Genomic DNA, 19,847 nt, shown 5'->3' on the forward strand with positions numbered 1-19,847 from the left:
AACCTCTATCTAGCTACATTAAAAAAAAAAAAAAAAAATCAATTCTTGAGGCCTAGAAGACTAAGAAGAACAGATAAATTTTCCACTGTCTCATGAATTTCTCGAAGTTCTAATAGTTTTGTGGAGGACTAGGGATTAGAGAAAAATGACCTATATCTAATAAGTTATTTTCCTTTCCTGTACATTAACAATTATGGAATAAAATGTTAAGAGATGTCTAAAAAATGGACTCTCCGGCGTGCAAATGGACTAGAAATTCTGCATTTTATGTCAATTGTGCTGGACCAGGAGAACTCCATTCCAGACTGTATTGCTCCCATTAACATGATAGAGGGAAGAGACTATGCAGAATTTGAAGTTAGGCTTCCTTTCAAAATCATTTTCCTCTGACAGTTCTTTGGTGTTAACTGACATTTCACAAAGTAAATTTCAAGTAATTTAGCTATATTTTTCCAGATGTCTATACAGTGTTGCTATCTTTTGCATCAACATTATATTTTAATTTACAGAAAGAGGATTAGAAATGTAATGTCGTAGAGGGCTGAAACTGCCATTAAAATCTTTAAAACTAGAAACATAATGCAAATTTGAGAAAACGAATACTACATATATTACTAATCATATGTATTTTTTTATAAACCAGCCAGGAGAGTATTTTAAAGTTAGAGCAAAAAATAATAAAAACTAAAAATAAATTATATAAAGATCTAAAATCTGAAGTTAAGAAAACAGTGCATTAATAAATAAAAACAAACCTCAATTTTATCTGACTGAAATCCTGCTGTGAAATCTGGGGAATGTAAATCTCTAGGACTACCCACTCCTGCATAGCTTCCTTCAGAATCTGATGTCAGCAGTTCTGGAAGAGATTCCACAGAATTGGTCTTACCAGATTTTAATAATCCTAAAAGGTAAAAATTTTAAAACATTCAAAATACAGTAAACATGTGTATATTACATTCAGTGAATTAAATAGAGCTAAAAGCTTCCATTTATCCAGATTTAATAACATTTAAATTATATTCACTGTATCAAATCTTGACAATTCAAGCTAACTGAAGAAAAAAGTTAAAGTAAAAAACTAAAACAGGGGACTTTAATAAAACAGCAGTTTTATCCATTTCAATTATACAGCAATTATGCAATAAACATTAAGGAAGACACTTCTTTGGGATGTGCTTTGAGAAGTGATTCAGAACTTCTTTCTCCCCATTAAAAAAAAAAAAAAAAAAAAGACAAAATTAATAAACTTCAGACCGTCCCCTTTCTCATCTGTCTCTCTGTACCAAGTTCTCTGCATGCATGCAGACGGGGATTGGCCTCATTCTGTGTGGGAGGAACACTGTAGCCTTTCTACCTCTCATCTAGTCAAAGACTGGATGACTTTGGCCCCGTAGCAGAGGTTATGCTGAAGCCAACCGTGGCCTGATTGACGGTTTTTACTTCTGGAAAGGGGGGTGGAATCTGTGGATTGACAGCTACTTTAATTAGCCTATTGCCTAAAGCAAAGGGCTGTTATGAAATGTACATACCATTTCTTCTCCCAGGCAAGCTAAACACCTGTTTCCCTGCCATATTTGGTATCCAGATTCATTAGTAGATCAAAGTCATTTCAAATATAAACAGAGAAAACAAACTTTTGCTTAAGTTCATGTGTTTACTTTCACATATTTCAAATTTAGTAGAATCTAAATGAGGTAGCAAAAAAACACATGACATGAGGTATAACTAAAAATTTGACTTAAAAATAAATAAAACACATTTTGCAACAATGTGGATGAACCAGAGTGTATTATGCTAAGTGAAATAAGTCAGAGAAAGACAAATATATGACTGCACTCATTTGTGGAATTTAAGAAATAAAACAGATGAATACAGGGGAAGGAAAGCAAAAAAGATAAAAAACAGAGAGGTAGACAAACCGTAAGAGTCTCTTAAATACAGAGTACAAATGGAGGGTTGCTGGTGGGGTGCTGGGTGGGGGGATGGGCTAAATGGTAGGCATTAAGGAGAACACTTGTTGGGATGAGCATTGGGTGTTATATGTAAGTGACGAATCACCAAATTCTATTCCTGAAATCATTATTACACTGTATGTTAACTTGGACTTAAATTTTTAAAAAGGAAAATAAATAAAACATACTATCTCTTATATATTTAAATAAGTGGGTTTTCCTTAAAGTAAATCACTCTGACAAGATATATGCCTCTTTTGTTCCTGTCACTGCTCAAATAGTTTGGAAATAACATTCAGCACTCCCCCCATCTTTTAAATATTTTTAAGAGCAGCAAATTTTTAAGAGAGTATATTTAATGCCAGAATGCTACCAAAAGTCAATTAGAAATAAATCTAATGAATAAAAGGATGTTTAAACTGGCCAACAATTATTTTTAGTATAAACATTTTCACAGACGGTCTTCTAACATAAAGGATCACACAACGAAGTTTACTTCCAGAACAGGCTTTTTGGCCCCAATTAAATTTGACCTTTCAATCATTATCTGCTTTGGCCACAGAAAGAGTAGTAAAGCAGGAAGAATAAGAACTGGAATCAAAAAAAAATAAATTCTATTTCTGTCTGTCACTACCTCAAATCACTGAAGTTTTCTGCACTTTTGTTTCCTCAGGTTTAAAGGAAGGGACAAAAATTTAGTTCATTACTAATGTCTCTTCCATCTCTGAAATATAAAGATTCTAACAAGTGTGCTAATAATACCATTATTTAAAACAAACCAAGTATCTGCTTTTTCCCTAAGTCTTTTAGGCAACTGAAAAATAACTAGTTTCATAACTTCCTGTCCGTCCATTTATTCATCTTTCCATCAATCCACCTACACGTCCTTCTACGCACTAGAGGTAATTCGTGTAACAGAGAGAACACAAAATCACAGAATTTTACATATTAAAAGGTCCTAAGTAGGAATCAGGAGATGTAGTAAACGTGAAAGACCGAGCTTCAGTGCTTCATCAATCAATCCAGGTATATTGTCTTTTTTATATCTTTCTGTGTTATCTAAAACAACTATTCTTGACATTGTTTATTCCTTTGAACATTATCAAACACATCAAGTACCTCATTTATAGATCATGTTAAATATAAAGACATTCTTTCTTTACCCTGAATGACAGCTTTTCTTTTTTTTTCCACAGGGACAAAATGTGTACTTGTATTTTTCAAAGTTACCTCATCAGGCTGACTAAGAAAATACTGCTGACAGAAGTTATACCTGTTTATGTCTTCCTACAGACACACATACTATTTCTTAGAGCCATACTGTAGTCTCATTGTGGTCACACTTCTGTATTTTCATCTAAAGCAAGTATTACAATTTTGATAGTTTAGATCTAGATCTAATCAGAGGAATCTAGAATGTGAGATAGTCTATACCACTGGCCTGAACTTTTGAAAACAAAACAAAAAGGTGTGAGAGGTGCTGCTCTAGTTAAGAGACTAAAGAGACATTAATAAGCAAAGGCAGTATCTATCTTCACAGGATACCAGGTGTTTTTTAAGGTTAAAACACAAAAGGCTATAAAAACATTCCTGGACAACTGGAGAAATCTGAATAGAGACTGTAATACTAGGTAATATTCATGAATTGATGTTAATGGTCTTCGATGTGCTAATGATATTATGGTTGTGTAGAAGAATATCCTTATTCTTAGGAAATTCGTATTAATTTATATTAAAATGCCATGCCTACAACTTCCAAGTGGATCTGTAAAAAATGATAGACTGTCTGGAGAATGAAGGAAGTGAGCATGCAACAGAAAGTCTATAAAAAATAGCAAATGTGGTAACAGGTTAACAATAAATTTGGAGGAAGGGTATCCAGATTTTCATTCTTTCATCTCTTCAGTAAAAGATTTTCAAACTAAACTGCGAAAACCATTTTAGAAAAACTACATAACCTTTACTTTCAAACAGCTCACATAATTCATAGATATAAAATATGTTGTATTCTATTACTGGATTATAACCTTCTAATGCACATGAATGGCATCTAACTTGGAGTACTGATGTAAATGAAATGAATCCATGTGATAATAGTGTCTCTGTCCTGTTTTGCCCATCACTAACAGTCTATGCCACTGGACAGAGTGGTCTCTCTAAAAAAATTTTATCCATTCACATTATATGCCTTAAAAATCCATCAATCGATTACTCATAGCCCTCAGAATCACATTTAAATTCCTTAGTTTAGCATAAAATCCCTCCAAAATCTGACCATTGCCAATTACCACTTATCTACACATGCCCTATATGGCTGAAGCATGCTGACCAAAGCACAAGAAATATGCAGTTCTTTCCAGTGCCTCTAGCCTTGGGAGTATATTGCCCCCTTTGCTTCATATGTCTATCAGCGTGCCTCCTTTTCTTGGCCAATTTCTCTTCATTCTTCAAGATCCAACTCATGAATCATTTTCCTCAAGAGGTCGTTCTTGATCTCCTCAGATTAATATGGGCTTTTTTTTTTTTTTTAATACATTTATTTATTTTTGATAGAGAGACAGAGCACAAGTAGGGGAGGGGCAGAGAGAGAGAAGGAGACACAGAATCCGAAGCAGGCTCCAGGCTCCAAGCTGTCAGCACAGAGCCTGATGCAGGGCTTGAACTCACAAACAACAAGATCATGACCTGAGCTAAAGTCAGACGCTTAACCAACTTAGCCACCCAGGTGCCCCTAATATGGGCTTTTCTTTTGTGCTCTCAAAGCAAACTTCAATCAGAATATTTATTACAATATACGATCATTTTCCGTAGCCTCCCTAAGACAAAGGCTATTTTCTTTCAGTAGGCCTGGCAAATGGCATACAATAGTATTTGATACATGTTAAATTAATTAGATAATAGAGACATGAAAGATTAGATCAGGAAATATATCCTAAGACACTTTCACTAACCTGTAGATGGTGGACTCTGAATAACATCTGAAAGGTTATAACCTCCAGAACTATCCGAACGCTTACGTGTCTTCTTTTTTGCTCTTGTTTTTGCCTTCTTGAACATACTTTCCCTACGAAAAAAGCAAATACAAAATTCATTTTTTAGAAATAAGTTAGAGATTAACAGCAAAAGAACTGTGCATTTTGAGCAAGAGAATAAATATACATATATATGTGTGAGTGTGTGTGTGTATAGCATTTTAGTCAAACAGAGAACACAAAAAATAGGCATGCTCTAGTTGCATTTATCTATGTTGCTCAGAGTAAATTACTCAGTTTTACTGAACCTCAGTGTGTACTCTTACTAGATGTAACTCTACTATTTCTGTGAAAGTTAGAAATAGGGAAATACTTTTAAAAGTAAATAATCAAATATCATAAACTTCAAGTAACCCAAATGCTAACAAACACTAGAAAAGAGGTTAAAAACAAATCTGGAACCTAACAGCAGTTTCTCAGTGGGCTACACAGTTAGTTACTATTATATATATAGTAAATGACTTGAATGCCCAAAGATTTTAACAAGGCATTTACCAAGTACAAGGTAAGTAATTCTATAACCAGTTGATAACTGAGCCTAACACACAGTTTGGAAATACTAAACAGGGCTTGTCATATGTTTGGCCACACTACAGGGAGATTATGTAGAACCTGGGATATTTTGTTAGAGGATTCCCAAACGTCAGTCACTATAGGTCATATCTCTTGAACCAGTCAGTAGGTTCTCTATAGAGAAAAATCCATAATGGCTGATGTAGTCTTGGTTCAATCTCTCCAGAGGGCAAATCTTTCAGCCAAGATGGAGGAGGAACAATCACTTGGTTGAACTGAGTTCAGAAAAAGGTCAATTTTCTTTGAAAGAAGCTAAAAAAATGATCTTTTTCAAATCTAACCACTCACCCTGGTCTTCATAAACCTGCTACCTCTAATTCTTAAAACTTTCTGGAATTCTGTTTTAGTTTTTTTTCCTAAGTCATTACTGCTCAGCAACCACTTTCCAACTTCCAAAACTATTAACACCTCCTAACTGCTGTTTCTCCTTTCCTGTTCTCTCTGCTCTAGTGCAATATGCCTTTTTTATTTATTGTAATTTTAGCAGGGTTTGGGAAGGTAGCTAAGATAAATGCATTTATTCAACCTAACATGTTAACTTAAAGGTTGTATTCCTTTTATATTTATAGTTAATTTTGTTACATCTGCAAATAATTATGCATTTACTTTCTTATAGCAAGACTAAGAATAAACATAAATACATACTTCCTATTTCAGGATTCTCCAATTTTCTCTTTCAGTATAAACGTGTTAATAGTGTCAAAGATCAGGGAGAGGAGTGGAAGAAGAGGAGGGAAGAAGAAAAGAAAGAGAAACAGAGCTTACGAATAATTCTGTTCCGTATTTATGTCTTCTTTCAAAAAGATATCTCCATCTTCTACTTCCAAATAGCTAATATCTGGTCCGTCCTGATATGGTGTAATGACTCTTCTATCCATTGCTGGAATCTATTTTTTTTTAAAAAGTCACTTTTTAAATATAAAATGTGTAAAGATTTTTTCAAAATAGGTATAATATCCCACTTGTTTTGATATGTGGGGACATTAACAAGGAAAAGTCTAGAATGCCTAATGACTTCCTACGTTTACAACAAAGGGAAAAATGATTAGACTCATTAAACAGATTATTCCAAAAAATATCAAAAAACACTTTCCATAAAAACTCATTATTAAATACAAATTAATCCAATTTGGGGGATAATATGAATCCATGTTTTTGTACTGTCCTGATGTTTAGTAAATTAACAAGTAATGAAAGACTTGAAAAGTCTTCAATAATTTTCATTTATAAAGGAATTAAAAGTTATTAATCATTAAATACTTTCAATTATGATTATCATACTAACCTGTGGGATCTATAAAAAAAAACAAACAAAAACCCTATGTCTTCATTTTTAAAATATCCTAATGTATTAGAATTTATTAGGAAATTATTTCAGTGAGAAGTCTGATCTAATATACTACTTTAATTTGATTATATTATTGAAAAAACATAAACCTTACCATTTTTCTATAAAACACAGAAAGATCCTTCAAAACACCATCACTTAAAACATCAAGAGACCTAAAAAATAAGATACAAAATTCTATTTTAAGGCTTAAGTAACTTAATACCTACCAAGATTTTCAAATCTGTTGAGACACTTTACACTGCTGAATAAGTACATTATTTTTAAAATCATCAATATGCCATCAATATGCTACAAATTCTTTTTGAAAGTATGTATAGTTATATATTTCAAATAAACAGGAAGATACATACACAAACATCTTCAGTAAAATCAAACCCTTAGAAAAGATTTTTATATCACTTATATCATAGCAAAATTGTAAATATAGTTCTTCCTCAACATCCCAATAAATCTCTTAAGTTGAAAATCTCTTAGGTCAAAAATACATTTAATATACCTATTTACTGAACAGCTTAGCCTAAACTACCTTAAACGTGCTCAGAACACTTACATTAGCCTTGAGTGAGCAAAATCATCTAATACAAAGCCTATTTTAAAACAAAGTGTTAACTACCTCATGTAATTTATTACTATATGAAAGTAAAAAATAAGTGTGTCAGTTGTTTACACCCTTGAAAACCCTGTGTGTCACTGGGAGCTGCGGCTCACTGCCACTGCCCAGGATCACCATAAATGATCACCAGGATCACTTATACTTTTCACTAGTATGCGGAAAAGATCAAAATTCAAAGTTCAAAGTACAGTTTCTACTGAATGTGTATCACTTTCACACTACTGTAAAGTCGGAAAATCCTAAGTCAAACCATGGTAAGTCAGGGACCACCTGTATTCATTTTCCACATCTGTAATCTTTAGTTCCTAAAGTATTATAGTGATAGAACAATGGCCTGTCACGATACCTGAATTCTATCTACAGCTATCACTGCTAGCAATTACCTGCATGACTTTGAGCAACTAACTTTATCTCTCTGGACTTTAGTATGTTCATGATGTATAAAATGTTTGGACTACATCAGTTGTATTCAAAGTAGATTTCAGGGAACTCTCCAATTCCAAAGAGATACTTTTAAGGCATCAGTAAAAACTTAAAGTTTACATTCTAAAATATATGTTAAACTATTTTTATGAGTGCAAAACAATTTGGATATTTAAATCTGTACCATACCAGTTTTTAACATTTTGAGGATAATTAACCTGTATGTTATATCAATTTTGGTGCAGCTCTCCTTTTTTAATATCTTTATACATATTTATTTATACTCCCAGCAAACAAATAGTTGTCTAGGAATGGTTAAATTTGTACAAATCTTTGTTTTAATTCAAGTTATGCATGTCTACTCATGTAAAATTATACAAGTAGAGACATCACCACAGCGCACGTCCCATTCTTAATGGTTCATCTGACACCTGTCACAACGTTAACTATTGAACAATGGTAGTGACACACATCATTTTCCAATATCATATTTTTTTTTTATTTAAAAAAAAATTTTTTTTAATGTTTATTTATTTTTGAGACAGAGAGAGACAGAGCATGAACAGGGGAGGGGCAGAGAGAGAGGGAGACACAGAATCTGAAACAGGCTCCAGGCTCTGAGCTGTCAGCACAGAGCCCAAGCGGGGCTCGAACTCACAGACCGTGAGATCATGACCTGAGCCGAAGTCGGATGCTTAACCGACCAAGCCACCCAGGCGCCCCCCCCAGTATCATATTTTAAGTAGATCCAGTGCTTGTTTTGCATTTTGGTTGATTCTTATCTGACAAATGAATGAGCTTAGTTTGGCAAAGCAAAGTAAAAAAAAAAATTGCTTTGATTAAAATCATTAATGTGATGTCAGCAAAGAAATTTATTCTGAAACCCTAGCGAGATTCTGATACCAAAATACCAGAGGCATTTTAAAATCATACTAATATCCCATAACATTAATATGCACTTGAAAAGCATTTTCACAAAATAACAAAGCATTATACTGCCAAAAGAATTTCCTGTGAATTGAATCCTACATAGCAATTATTAAGAATCAGTGATTCACCTCTAAAAAGTAGAGCACTTTTATTTCATATTTTAGAGTTCGTTTCATTAAAGACCATCCTGACTTTGAAAGCTGAGATGTGAAAAACCTATTACCATATATAATAAATTATGTAGATCAAAATTTTGATTCTTTGAAAAAAAAGTGTCCCTGGGTTTCCTCATCTATAATATGAGGACATAAACAGAATCTATGTCATCATAAGGTTTACAGGAAAATCAACTGAGATCTATATAACACTTTTAGAATGCTGCCTGGCACATAGTATTAGTTATCATTATTATATCCAAAACAAAATACTGAAGCTTCAAAAGTGCAAACTGACATGTGGAACTCTAAAACTTCTATGTTCACCAAAACACTCATTTTCTCACCACCAACTTTATAGTAATAAAAATTAGACCTTATATTAAAAAATAAATCTGCAAATTTATTTCACCAAATAATTCCACTACTAAAAATAGTGGAATGCTTAGATATAAAGAACATACTTGTAATTTTTTTCCCCACAAATTTCCAACAAAAATGTATGCTTTCCATTGAGGGCAAGAATTTTACTTATTTTGTTCACTCTTGTAGCTTAGCTGTGGCTGGCATATATCAAGCAAGCACTCAAATATTGATGGAATGATTGAATCCCCTTACATTTTTTTCTACAAAGCTGTAATTTGTCACTATTCTTTTAAATTGCTAACATGTCTGCTATTATGTATAAATAATTGCTTTTGCAACAGTCATACAATGTATGCACCCAACGTACCTTGCTTCAAGTAAAGCGGCCATATTCAGTCCTATAAACTGTAAACAAGACAGTTTCAATTGTTCAGCATTGTACATTGCTGCAAATTCCAGTAACATAGCAGCATTCTTAAGGGTAACTACAAAGAAAAGACAAAGTGAGACAAAAGCCATGTTACTACAGCAAATAATACATACTTATTTTTAAAGTTGTCAGGTTTGAACAAGAAAAACTGAAAGTACTTTCTTGCCAAAATAACTATAGTAGGGCAAATATAGAATGCACTTTTCATCCCCATGTGCCAAAGTATTTTAAATGATTGGTTATGAGGCAAAATAAACACACCAAAAGAAAATAGAGATGATATGTGTCACCTAAAAATTGACAATTTTCTATCTAAGGATTTTAGAATAGTTTTAACTTTCACAAATAAACCTTCCTTTTCATTTATATAGACAGAACAGTCTCTTTTCTATAAAACTAAGAAGATCTTAAGATTAAGAGAAACCAGGGGTGCCTGGGTAGCTCAGTTGGTAGAACCTGCAACTCTTGATCCTGGGGTGGTGAATTTGAGCCCAACGGCACAGAGATTACTTACAATTAAAAAATAAACTATTTTAAAAAATAAAAAATAAAAAACGTCAAGAGTAACGTTAAGGGTAATTTAAAAAAAAGACTAAGAGAAACTGACAAAATCATTCTATAAAATATATTTACATTGAGTAATCCATCAAAATTTATGTGGGCATATTTACATAAACACATATACACACACTATATATTTGGAAAATATTCACATTTAAATATTACTATATCAATATTCATGGCCAGTACAGAATCTGGTATAACTGTACAAAAGATTCTGGATTTTATTACAATCCTAGTAACTTTATGCATGAAGTGTCCTATTTTGCTAGAGACTATCTCAGAATATTCTACTCACCTAGTAAATGACTTTGGCTTTCCAAACCCCTTCATTCTTTATTTACTATGAGTCCAAACCAAGAGAGGAACATAACTATTTTCTACACCTGGCTTACCCTATGTTTTTTTTCTTCCTTCTAATTCTGTCAAAAGGTGTAATTGCAGTCAATAATGGTTTTTGCTTCGCTCCTAACCAAACCTAATATGAACCCAAACTCTCCCATTTCACACACAAAAAAATGGATCATATAAAAACTTTACAGTTGTTCAGTTGAGAACAAGGATTACCCAATAATAAGAGATCAAACTTCTGTTGAACTCTTCTCTTGCTAAGTTCTAGGAAGATCAAGATATTCATTAATAAGGAAGCTGTGTAGCATGGACCAAAAAAGAATATCCAAGGAATGCCAGGAAAGTCAACTGAACAACTAAAAATATCTCCAATATGTATACTTTTTATTTTTAATGTTTATTTATTTTTGAGAGAGAGAGCGCGTGAGCAGGGGAGACACGAATCTGAAGTAGGCTCCAGGCTCTCAGCTGCCAGCACAGCACAGAGCCTGATGCAGGGCTCAAATTCAAAAACCATGAGATCATGACTTGAGCCAAAGTCAGCCATTTAACTGACTACGCCACCCAGGAGCCCTTCCAATACGTATACTTTATTCCTGTAGTATGTTGTATCCTTTATTTTAATATATTTCCATTTTGTAGCTTAAAAGATTAGAGATGTTGGGGTTTTTTGTTTTTTTTTGATAACCTAGGAGAAGTCTCTCCACAAAGCTCAAGAAAAGTAACTATATAAGACACCAGACAAACTATCAGCAAGAAAAAATTAGAAAATTCTGACAGGAAATCCTTTCATACTTCCTAAAGTATGACAATGTGACAATGAAGATGAACAAAGATTAACAAAGATAAAATTAGAAACTTTTATATCAGGCTAAGAAAATCTAACCTTTATCCTAGAGTAAGCAATTAAAAATACCTAAACACGAAGACACGATTACTCCCAACAGAAAAATTAAAGAAAGTAGACAGAAAGAGGACTTAAAACATTACAGTAACACTACACAGAAGGGATGTATAACAGTTACCTGAACTAGCATAGACACAGAATAAAAAGGTAGGGGGAAATATGATTAATAAATATAGTTAAGATGCATCAGTTCTGACAACTGGAAAAATTTGGACGTAAAGAACAAAAACAATATAAAAAATAGCTTTGGGTTTCAAAATTTCAATGTTCAAAAAGACAGCCATGCAATGAACTGAAATAATGAATTATTTATTAAATGAAGTAACGAACAGAGACAGAAATAAGAGTTTAAGGGAAAAGAGATAAGTTTTGATCAAATATATAAATAAGATGATTATATAAAAATTCTAGCAAGGGGGCACCTGGGTGGCTTGGTCAGTTGAGCGTCTGGCTTTGGCTCAGGTCATGATCTCATGGTTCGTGGGTTCAAGCCCCACGTCGGGCTCTGTGCTGACAGCTCAGAGCCTGGAGCTTGCTTCGGATTCTGTGTCTCCCTCTCTCTCTGCCCCTAACCCACTTGCATTCTGTCTCTGTCTCTCTCAAAAATAAATAAACATTAAAAAAAAATTAAAACAAAAATTCTAGCAAATAGTAACAGATAGCTAAACACAGGCTTACAGCCAAGACCAGGACAAGAGTGAATAATTTCTTTGAGGGGCACCTGGGTGGCTCAGTAGGTTAAGTGTCTGACTTTGGCTCAGGTTATAATCTCCGTGAGTTTGAGCCCCATGTCAGGCTCTGTGCTGACAGCTCAGAGCCTGCTTCGTATTTTGTGTCTCCCTCTCTCTGTGTCCTTCCCCCACTCCTGCTCTCTCTCTCTCTCTCTCAAAAATAAATAAACATTAAAAAAATTTTTTTAAAATTCTTTCAAACTTTCATCTTTGTAATTTCAAAATAAATTTCATACCATCTTCATTATTCAAGGTTTCATGACATTTCAAAAAATTTACATATTTCAATTATCAGATGTACATATTTTCACATATTAACATGTCTGGAAAATGGATGTGCTTATTGTTACACAAAATAGCTTAAATGTTTTAACATTCTTCATAATTCAAAAACATAATGGTGCACTTTACCATATATGGTAAGATGGTAAATTTATGGCATCAAAAGTCAATGAATAATCCTGTATCAACCTGCAAACATAGTAATATTCAAATTCAAAAATACTTACGTTTCTCGGTTAATGCAACTTCACAAATCCCTTTCAATCGAGTTATGAGAAGCTGATCAGCCACCACAAGAACACTACAAATAAAATCCACATTTTGAGATTCTAAAAAAAGAAAGAAAACAAGCAAAACTATTACTTTGTACATTATACCTATGACAAAAGTTCAAGTAATTAAGACACAAAGAAGGAGAATTATAATGACTATTTTCTAAAGAGTGGCAACTATGATAAATAGTAATAATGTGAGACTTTTCTACCTTTTAAGTGGAAAGCTGTAAAGAAACACACCAAAATGCCTTGGTTCATACTAGGACCATAAAATGGGTAACTTGAATTGATCTTTTTAGTCTATAAAGCATTTAGTCTAAAATGACTGATTTATTAAAATCTCCCATATTATTAAACATTTCTCAATCTAATAAATAGAGGGAAAATTCAAATTTCAGTGTCAAAATTATTATGTAGATATGTGTTAAATACATATAACATATACATTAAGAACAAATGTATATACAGGGAGTGGGGTGAATAATGCTTTTAGATGCTCATATTTGTTTTAAATAAAGAAGCCTAAGGAGCTGGGAGGCTCAGTTGGTTAAGCAACCGACTCTTGATTTCAGCTCAGGTCATGATCTCAGTTAGTGAGTTTGAGCCCCACATCGGGCTCTGTGCTTACAGTGCAGACCTGCTTGAGGTTCTCTCTCTTTCTTCCTCTTTCTCTACCCCTCCCCTGCTTGTGCTCTCTCTCTCAAAATAAATAAACATTCTAAATAAATAAATAAATGAACAAAATAAACAAGCAAGCAAGCCTAAGAGTACATTTTCCTTTTAAATTATAGGAGTTCCTTATTTAAAATAATCTTTCTCGTCCTGAGTACTATTAACGCCTAAAGCAGTAACCCTGAGCCACTGCCAGAATAACATAAATACAAAAACAAAACAAAACCACAATAGGAAGAAAAACAGATTAAGAAGAAAAAATGTCGAAAAACTATTTTTGACAAAAAGGGAAGAGGTGAACTCACTATGAATAGCAAACTAAGGACTACTTCCAGAATTCCTCTTCTCCACAAAAGCAATGAAGATACTAGGAAAATTGTCAACTTTTTCAAAATTCTAGAAGTTAGCCAAAGGCTTACAGTAATCTAGGGAGTATTGACTCAAGAAAAATGGCTGACTCTTGGTAAGAACAGTGAGCAATGGAGCACTGTAGTTTTTTCTATTTAAATCTTCCCCTTCCCTCCTCCAGTCTTAAAAACCAACAAGCCTGCAATCACAGTGAAAACGAACAACCAAAGCCACTGAAGACAACAGAAGAGTTACAAAGCAACATTATTAAAGATAAGTCATTATTTGACATGTGCGGCAGGGCTTGTCTTTATTTTGACCTGACTCAAAGCTTTTACTGGTGTGAACAGCCTCTTCCCCCAGGGTGTTTGTTAAAAACAATCAGTTGCAATTAATGTTGAAGCTAACTGAGACAATGATAATAGATGGAGCAAACAAGAAGCAGATAAAAAAAATTTTTTTTTTTAATAAAAGCTAGGGAAAAAGGATGTTAATGATTAGATGTTTGTATCCCCTGAAAATTCACATGTTGAAGCCCTAATTTCCAGTGTGGCTATATTTGGAGATGGGGCCTCTAAGAAAGTAATTAAAAGTAAGTGAAGTTATAAAGGGTAGGGCCCTGATCCAACAGGATTAGTGTCCCTCTAAGAAAAGAGATACCAAAGAGATAACTGTCTGTCTCCCTCCCTCCCTCTCTCCACAACACACACACAGAAAGACCATGTGAGGACATAATAAGAAGGCATTCATGTATAATAAGCCAAGAAGAAAGTCCTCACCAGAAACCAACCTTACCAGACTCTAATCTGGGACTTCTAGCCTCCAGAATTATGAAAAAATGAATTTCTGTTGTTCAAGCCACCAGTCTATCATATTTTGTTATGGCTGTCCCAGTTGACTAATACAAATGTCCATGGGGGCTTTGAAAAGTCCCAAAATATTGCTGTGAAACCAGAAGCCCACATGTATGTGGATGACTATATACACGCCAAGGAAAAACTTAAGGTCCTAAATTTTTACCTCTGGCTGAACATGAGGCTCTGCTAAAACAGAAAATAAGAGCTAAAGCAGAGTCATGAACTGCTTGCCTGAAAAATGAAGGCATGCCCCAACACACACAAAGAACTCCATGGCAAAGGCTGGGAATTTATTGGTTTTAGGCATTTAAAGAAATTTCTAACTTATCAGCTGACCACTAAGCTAACCCAGTAGACACTTCAGTGGTCACACAAGACAAAGAATAGAGATTTTACAATATTAATCAGTTCAGAAAAGTCAAAAAGCAAACAGCAAAGACTTTTTAACAAACCCCAGGGAGGGAAGAGAATCTGACTTCAAAAGTTACCACATCATATTACTTAAAATGTCCAGTTTTCAGTTTGTGAGCTCAAGTCCCACATTGGGCTTGCTACTGTCATCCTGTCATCACAGAGCCCAGCCCACTTCAGATCCTCCCCCCTCTCTCTCTGCCCCTCCCCCACTTGCACTCTCCCAAAACATAAATAGATATAAAATAAAATGTCCAGTTTTCTATGAAAATTATGCAAGATGCAAAATACATGTTAAGTACGGCCCATCCACAGGAAAAAAAGCAACTAAGAGAAGCTCTCCCTGAGGAAATGAAGATGCTGCATTATTAAAGTTTAAATCAGCTATTTTAAATATGTACAAAGAACTAAAGGAAATGTCTAAAAAATTAAAAGGAAGTATGAGGATAATGTCTCTTGAAATCAAGAATATCAATGAAGAGACACAAATCACAGGTCAACTGAAATAAGCAATCTGAAGAACAGAAAGAAAAAACAATGAATAAAAATTAATAAGGCATAAGAGACCTATAGGGACGCCTGAATGGCTCAGTCAGCTAAGCATCTGACTTCAGCTCAGGTCATGACCTCATTACTCTTGAGTTCAAGCCCCACATCGGGCACTCTGCTGTCAGCACAGAGCCCACTTTGGTTCCTGTCTCCCTCTCTCTCTGCCCCTTCCCAGTTCATGCTTTCTCTCTGACTCAAACAAAACATCAAAAAAATTTTTTGAAACAAAAAAAGAGACCTATGAAACACCAGCCAGCATATCAAGATACATACGGGAGTCGCAAGATAAAAGTATGACCTAAAGAATATTTTAAGAAATAATGGCAGAATAGGGAAAAGTAAAATGTAGAGGTTTTGTATGCAATGGAAGTTAAGTTGTGATTAGTTTAAAATAGACTGTTTTATGTATACTGTTACATATATGTAAGCCTCATGGTAACCACAAAGGAAAAACGTAGAGCAGATACACAAAAAATGCAGAGAAAGGAATCAAAGCATACCACTACCGAAACATCATTCAATCACAAAGGAAGACAACAAGAGAGAAAAAGGAAACAAAGGAACTACAAAACAGAAAACTGACAAAATGGCATTATTAAATCTTTACCTATCAATAATTATTTTAAATGTAAATGGATTAATTCTCTAATCAGAAGACAAAGTGGCTGAATGGATAAAGAAACAAGATTCGACATTATGCTGCCTATAAGAGACTCAATTTACCTGTAAGAACACACATAGGCTGAAAGTGAAATGATGGAAAAAAATACCCCATGCAAATGGTAACTAAAGGAGAGCTGGAGTGGCTATACTTCTATCCGACAAAATAGGCTTCAAGTCAGAAACAGAAGAGACAAAGAGGTTATTATATAATAATAAAGAGATCAATAAATCAATAGGATAGAACTATAAATACACATACAACAAGTATACAACAATGAAGCACCTAAATATATAAAATACATAAAATGAAGGCAGAAATAGTCAACAATACAGTAATAAAAGGACTTCAATATGGATATTCATATTCAAATACAGATAGATCATGGAGACAGAAAATCAACAAGAAAACATCAGACTTGACCAAAACTACAGACCAAATGAAACACATACATATGGAACATTCCACTCACAACAGCAAAATACACATTCTTCTCAGTGCACATAAACCATTCTTCAGGGCAGGTCATACATTAGGCCATGAAACAAGTCTTAACAACTTAAGAAACTGAAATGATACCAAGTATCTTCTCCAACTACAGTGGTATAAACTAGAACAGGAGGAAAATAGGGAAATGTGTAAATACGTGGAAATTAACACAGTAATTCAAAGAAGAAATCAAAGAGAAGTACAAAATATCTTGAGACAAATGAAAATGGAAATACAACATGCCAAAACTTATGGGATACAGCAAAAGAAGTTCTAATTCTGATAAATGCCTTAACAAAAAAAGAAGATCTTGAAAGAACCTTAAGGGTTTTATATAACAAGGAACTAGAAAAAGAAGTCAGCCCAAAGTCAGAAGGAAAAAATAATAAAGACTGAGCAGAAATAAATGAATTAGACATTAGAAAAACAAAAAAGATCAATGAAACTAAGAACTGGTTGTTTGAAAAGATAAAATTAACAAACCCTTAAGTAAACTGAGAAAATGATCCCTCCAAAAATTAAATCATAAATGAAAGAGAAGATATTACAACTGATATCACAGAAATGTAAATCATTAGAGATTACTGTCAATAATTATAAGCTAACAAACGGATAACCTAGAAGAAATAGATAAGTTCCTAGAAACATACAAGCTGCCAAGACTAAATCATGAGGAAACAGAAAATCTGAATAGTCAATAACTGAGTAAGGAGACTGAATCCATAAATCAAAAATCTCCCAAAAGTAAAGCTCTAGACCAGATGGCTTCATGGGTGAAGTCTACCAAATATTTAAAGAAAAATTAACACCAATCTTTCTCAAACTTGTCCAAAAAAAACTGAAGGAGAGGGAACACTCCCAAACTTATTTTATGAGGCCAGGATTATCCTGATACCAAAAGGAGTCGAGGACACTACAAGAAAAGAAAATCACAGTACGACACCCCTGATGAACATAGCTGCAAAAATCCTTAATAAGAAACTAATCAAATTCAATAGCATGTTAAAAAGATCATATACCACAATCAAGTGGGATTAATGCTTGGTGCAAGGATGGTTCAATACATGCAAATCAACAAATGTGATACTATCGTAACAAAGAGGAATAAAAATCAGGGTAAACTGATTTTCAGTCAGTTAAGCGTCTAACTCTTGATTTCTGCTCAGGTCAGGATTTCACAATTCATGAGTTCAAGCCCCTCATCAGGCTCTGCACTGAAAGCACAGAGCCTGCTTGAGATTTTCTCTTTCCCTCTCTCTCTGTCCCCACCCCCCATCATTCTTATTTTCTCAAATACATAAACTTAAAAAACAAAAGAATAAAAATATGATCATTGCAGTACATGCAGTAAGTGCAGAAGACAAAATTCAACACCCATTCATGATAAAAACTCTCAACAAATTAGGTAGAGAAGGAAGATACCTCAACATAATAAAGACCATCTGTGACAAATCCACAGTTTAATATCATACTCAACAGTAAAGATCTGAAAGCTGTTTGTCTAAGCTCAGGAACAAGACAAGGACCCCCACTCTTGCCACTCCTATTCAACATAGTACTGGAATTCTTAGCAAGAGTAATGAAGCAAGAAAATGAAATAAACATCATCCAAATTGAAAAGGAAGAAGTAAACTGTCTCTGCAGGTAACAAGATCTTATATCTGGAGAACCCTAAATACACCATCAAAAATCTATTAGAAGTAACAAAAAGGGGCACCTGGGTGGCTCAGTTGGCTAAGGATTCCACTTGGTTCCAGCTCTGGTCATGATCTCACAGTTTGTGAGTTCGAGCCCCAAGTCAAGCTCTGCACTGACAGTGTGGAGCCTGCTTGGGATTCCCTCCCCCACACCCAACTTTCTCCCTCCCTGCATCTCTCAAAATAAATATAGAAACTTTAAAAAAAAAGAATGAACAAATTGAGTAAAAACTGCAACATAAAAATCAGTTGCTTTTCTATGTACAATGAACTATCCAAAAAAGTATTAATAATCCCTTTCACAATTATATCAAAAAGAATAAAACACTTAGGAATAAACTTAACCAAGGAGATAAAAGATCTGTATTCTGGGGCACCTGGGTGACTTAATCATTTAAACATCCAACTCTTAATTTCAGCTTAGGTCATGATCCCAAAGTTTGTGAGTTTGAGCCCTAAGTCAGACTCTGCAATGGCAATGGAGAGCATCTGCTTGGGATTCTCTCTCCCTCCACCACTTGTGCACATTCTCCTTCTCAAAATAAATAAGTAAACTTAAAAAAAGAAAAAGATCTGTACTCTGAAAACTATAAAACATTGATGAAAGGAATTAAAGATAACAATAAATGGAAAGATATCCCACGTTCATGGATTGAAAGAATTAATACTGTTAAAATGTCCACTCAACCCAAAACAATCTACAGATTCAATAAAATCCTATTAAAATTCCAATAGCATTTTGCACAAAACAGAAAAAGCAATCCTAAAATTTATATGGAACCACAAAAACCCTGAATGACAGAGTAATCTTGAGAAAGATGAACAAGGCTGGAGGCATCACACTTCCTAACTTCAAATTATGTTGCAAAGCTACAGTAATCAAATACAGTGGAACACAACATGGAGCCCAGAAATAAACGCTCATTTTACAGTCAATTAATCCTCAACAAGGGTATCAAGAATACAAAATGGGAAAAGGGTAGTCTTTTCAATAAAGGGTTCTAGGAAAACTGAATGAGCAAATGCAAGAGAATTAAGCTGGATCCGTACCATATAAAAAAATTAACTCAAAATGGATTAAAGATTAAACCTAACACCTGAAACTGTAAAACTCGTAGGAGAAAACAGGGAAAAAGATCCTAGTCTTGTAAATGATATTTTGGATATGACATCAAAACCACACACAATAAAAGCAAAATAAGCAAGTGAAATTACACGAAACTACAAA

At 34.0% G+C, this 19,847-nt stretch overlaps 1 protein-coding gene and 1 long non-coding RNA gene across 5 annotated transcripts in view; one reads left to right on the forward strand and one right to left on the reverse strand.

Moving 5' to 3' along the window:
* Positions 1–6,319, forward strand: part of LOC122220130 — a 42,478-nt gene extending 36,159 nt beyond the window's left edge. The window contains exons 3-4 of the long non-coding RNA XR_006202690.1: positions 3,152–3,586; positions 6,241–6,319. This is a non-coding gene — a long non-coding RNA (uncharacterized LOC122220130). The remainder of the gene's footprint in view (positions 1–3,151; positions 3,587–6,240) is intronic.
* The window catches only part of IBTK (inhibitor of Bruton tyrosine kinase), a 90,562-nt gene that overhangs the window by 27,838 nt on the left and 42,877 nt on the right, over positions 1–19,847 (reverse strand). For 2 of the 4 annotated variants that reach the window (XM_042939238.1, XM_042939237.1), the window contains exons 17-22: positions 12,888–12,989; positions 9,766–9,883; positions 7,003–7,063; positions 6,326–6,447; positions 4,907–5,019; positions 756–859 (exon numbers count right to left, since the gene is read on the reverse strand). In XM_042939238.1, coding sequence (XP_042795172.1) covers positions 756–859; positions 4,907–5,019; positions 6,326–6,447; positions 7,003–7,063; positions 9,766–9,883; positions 12,888–12,989 — 620 coding nt within the window. Of the gene's footprint in view, positions 1–755; positions 905–4,906; positions 5,020–6,325; positions 6,448–7,002; positions 7,064–9,765; positions 9,884–12,887; positions 12,990–19,847 lie in introns of all 4 variants that reach the window. The other 2 variants (XM_042939236.1, XM_042939235.1) reach the window with 1 other exon arrangement.

The sequence above is a fragment of the Panthera leo genome, chromosome B2 (assembly GCF_018350215.1).
Source record: "Panthera leo isolate Ple1 chromosome B2, P.leo_Ple1_pat1.1, whole genome shotgun sequence".
In the NCBI taxonomy this organism is placed as follows: Eukaryota; Metazoa; Chordata; class Mammalia; order Carnivora; family Felidae; genus Panthera; species Panthera leo.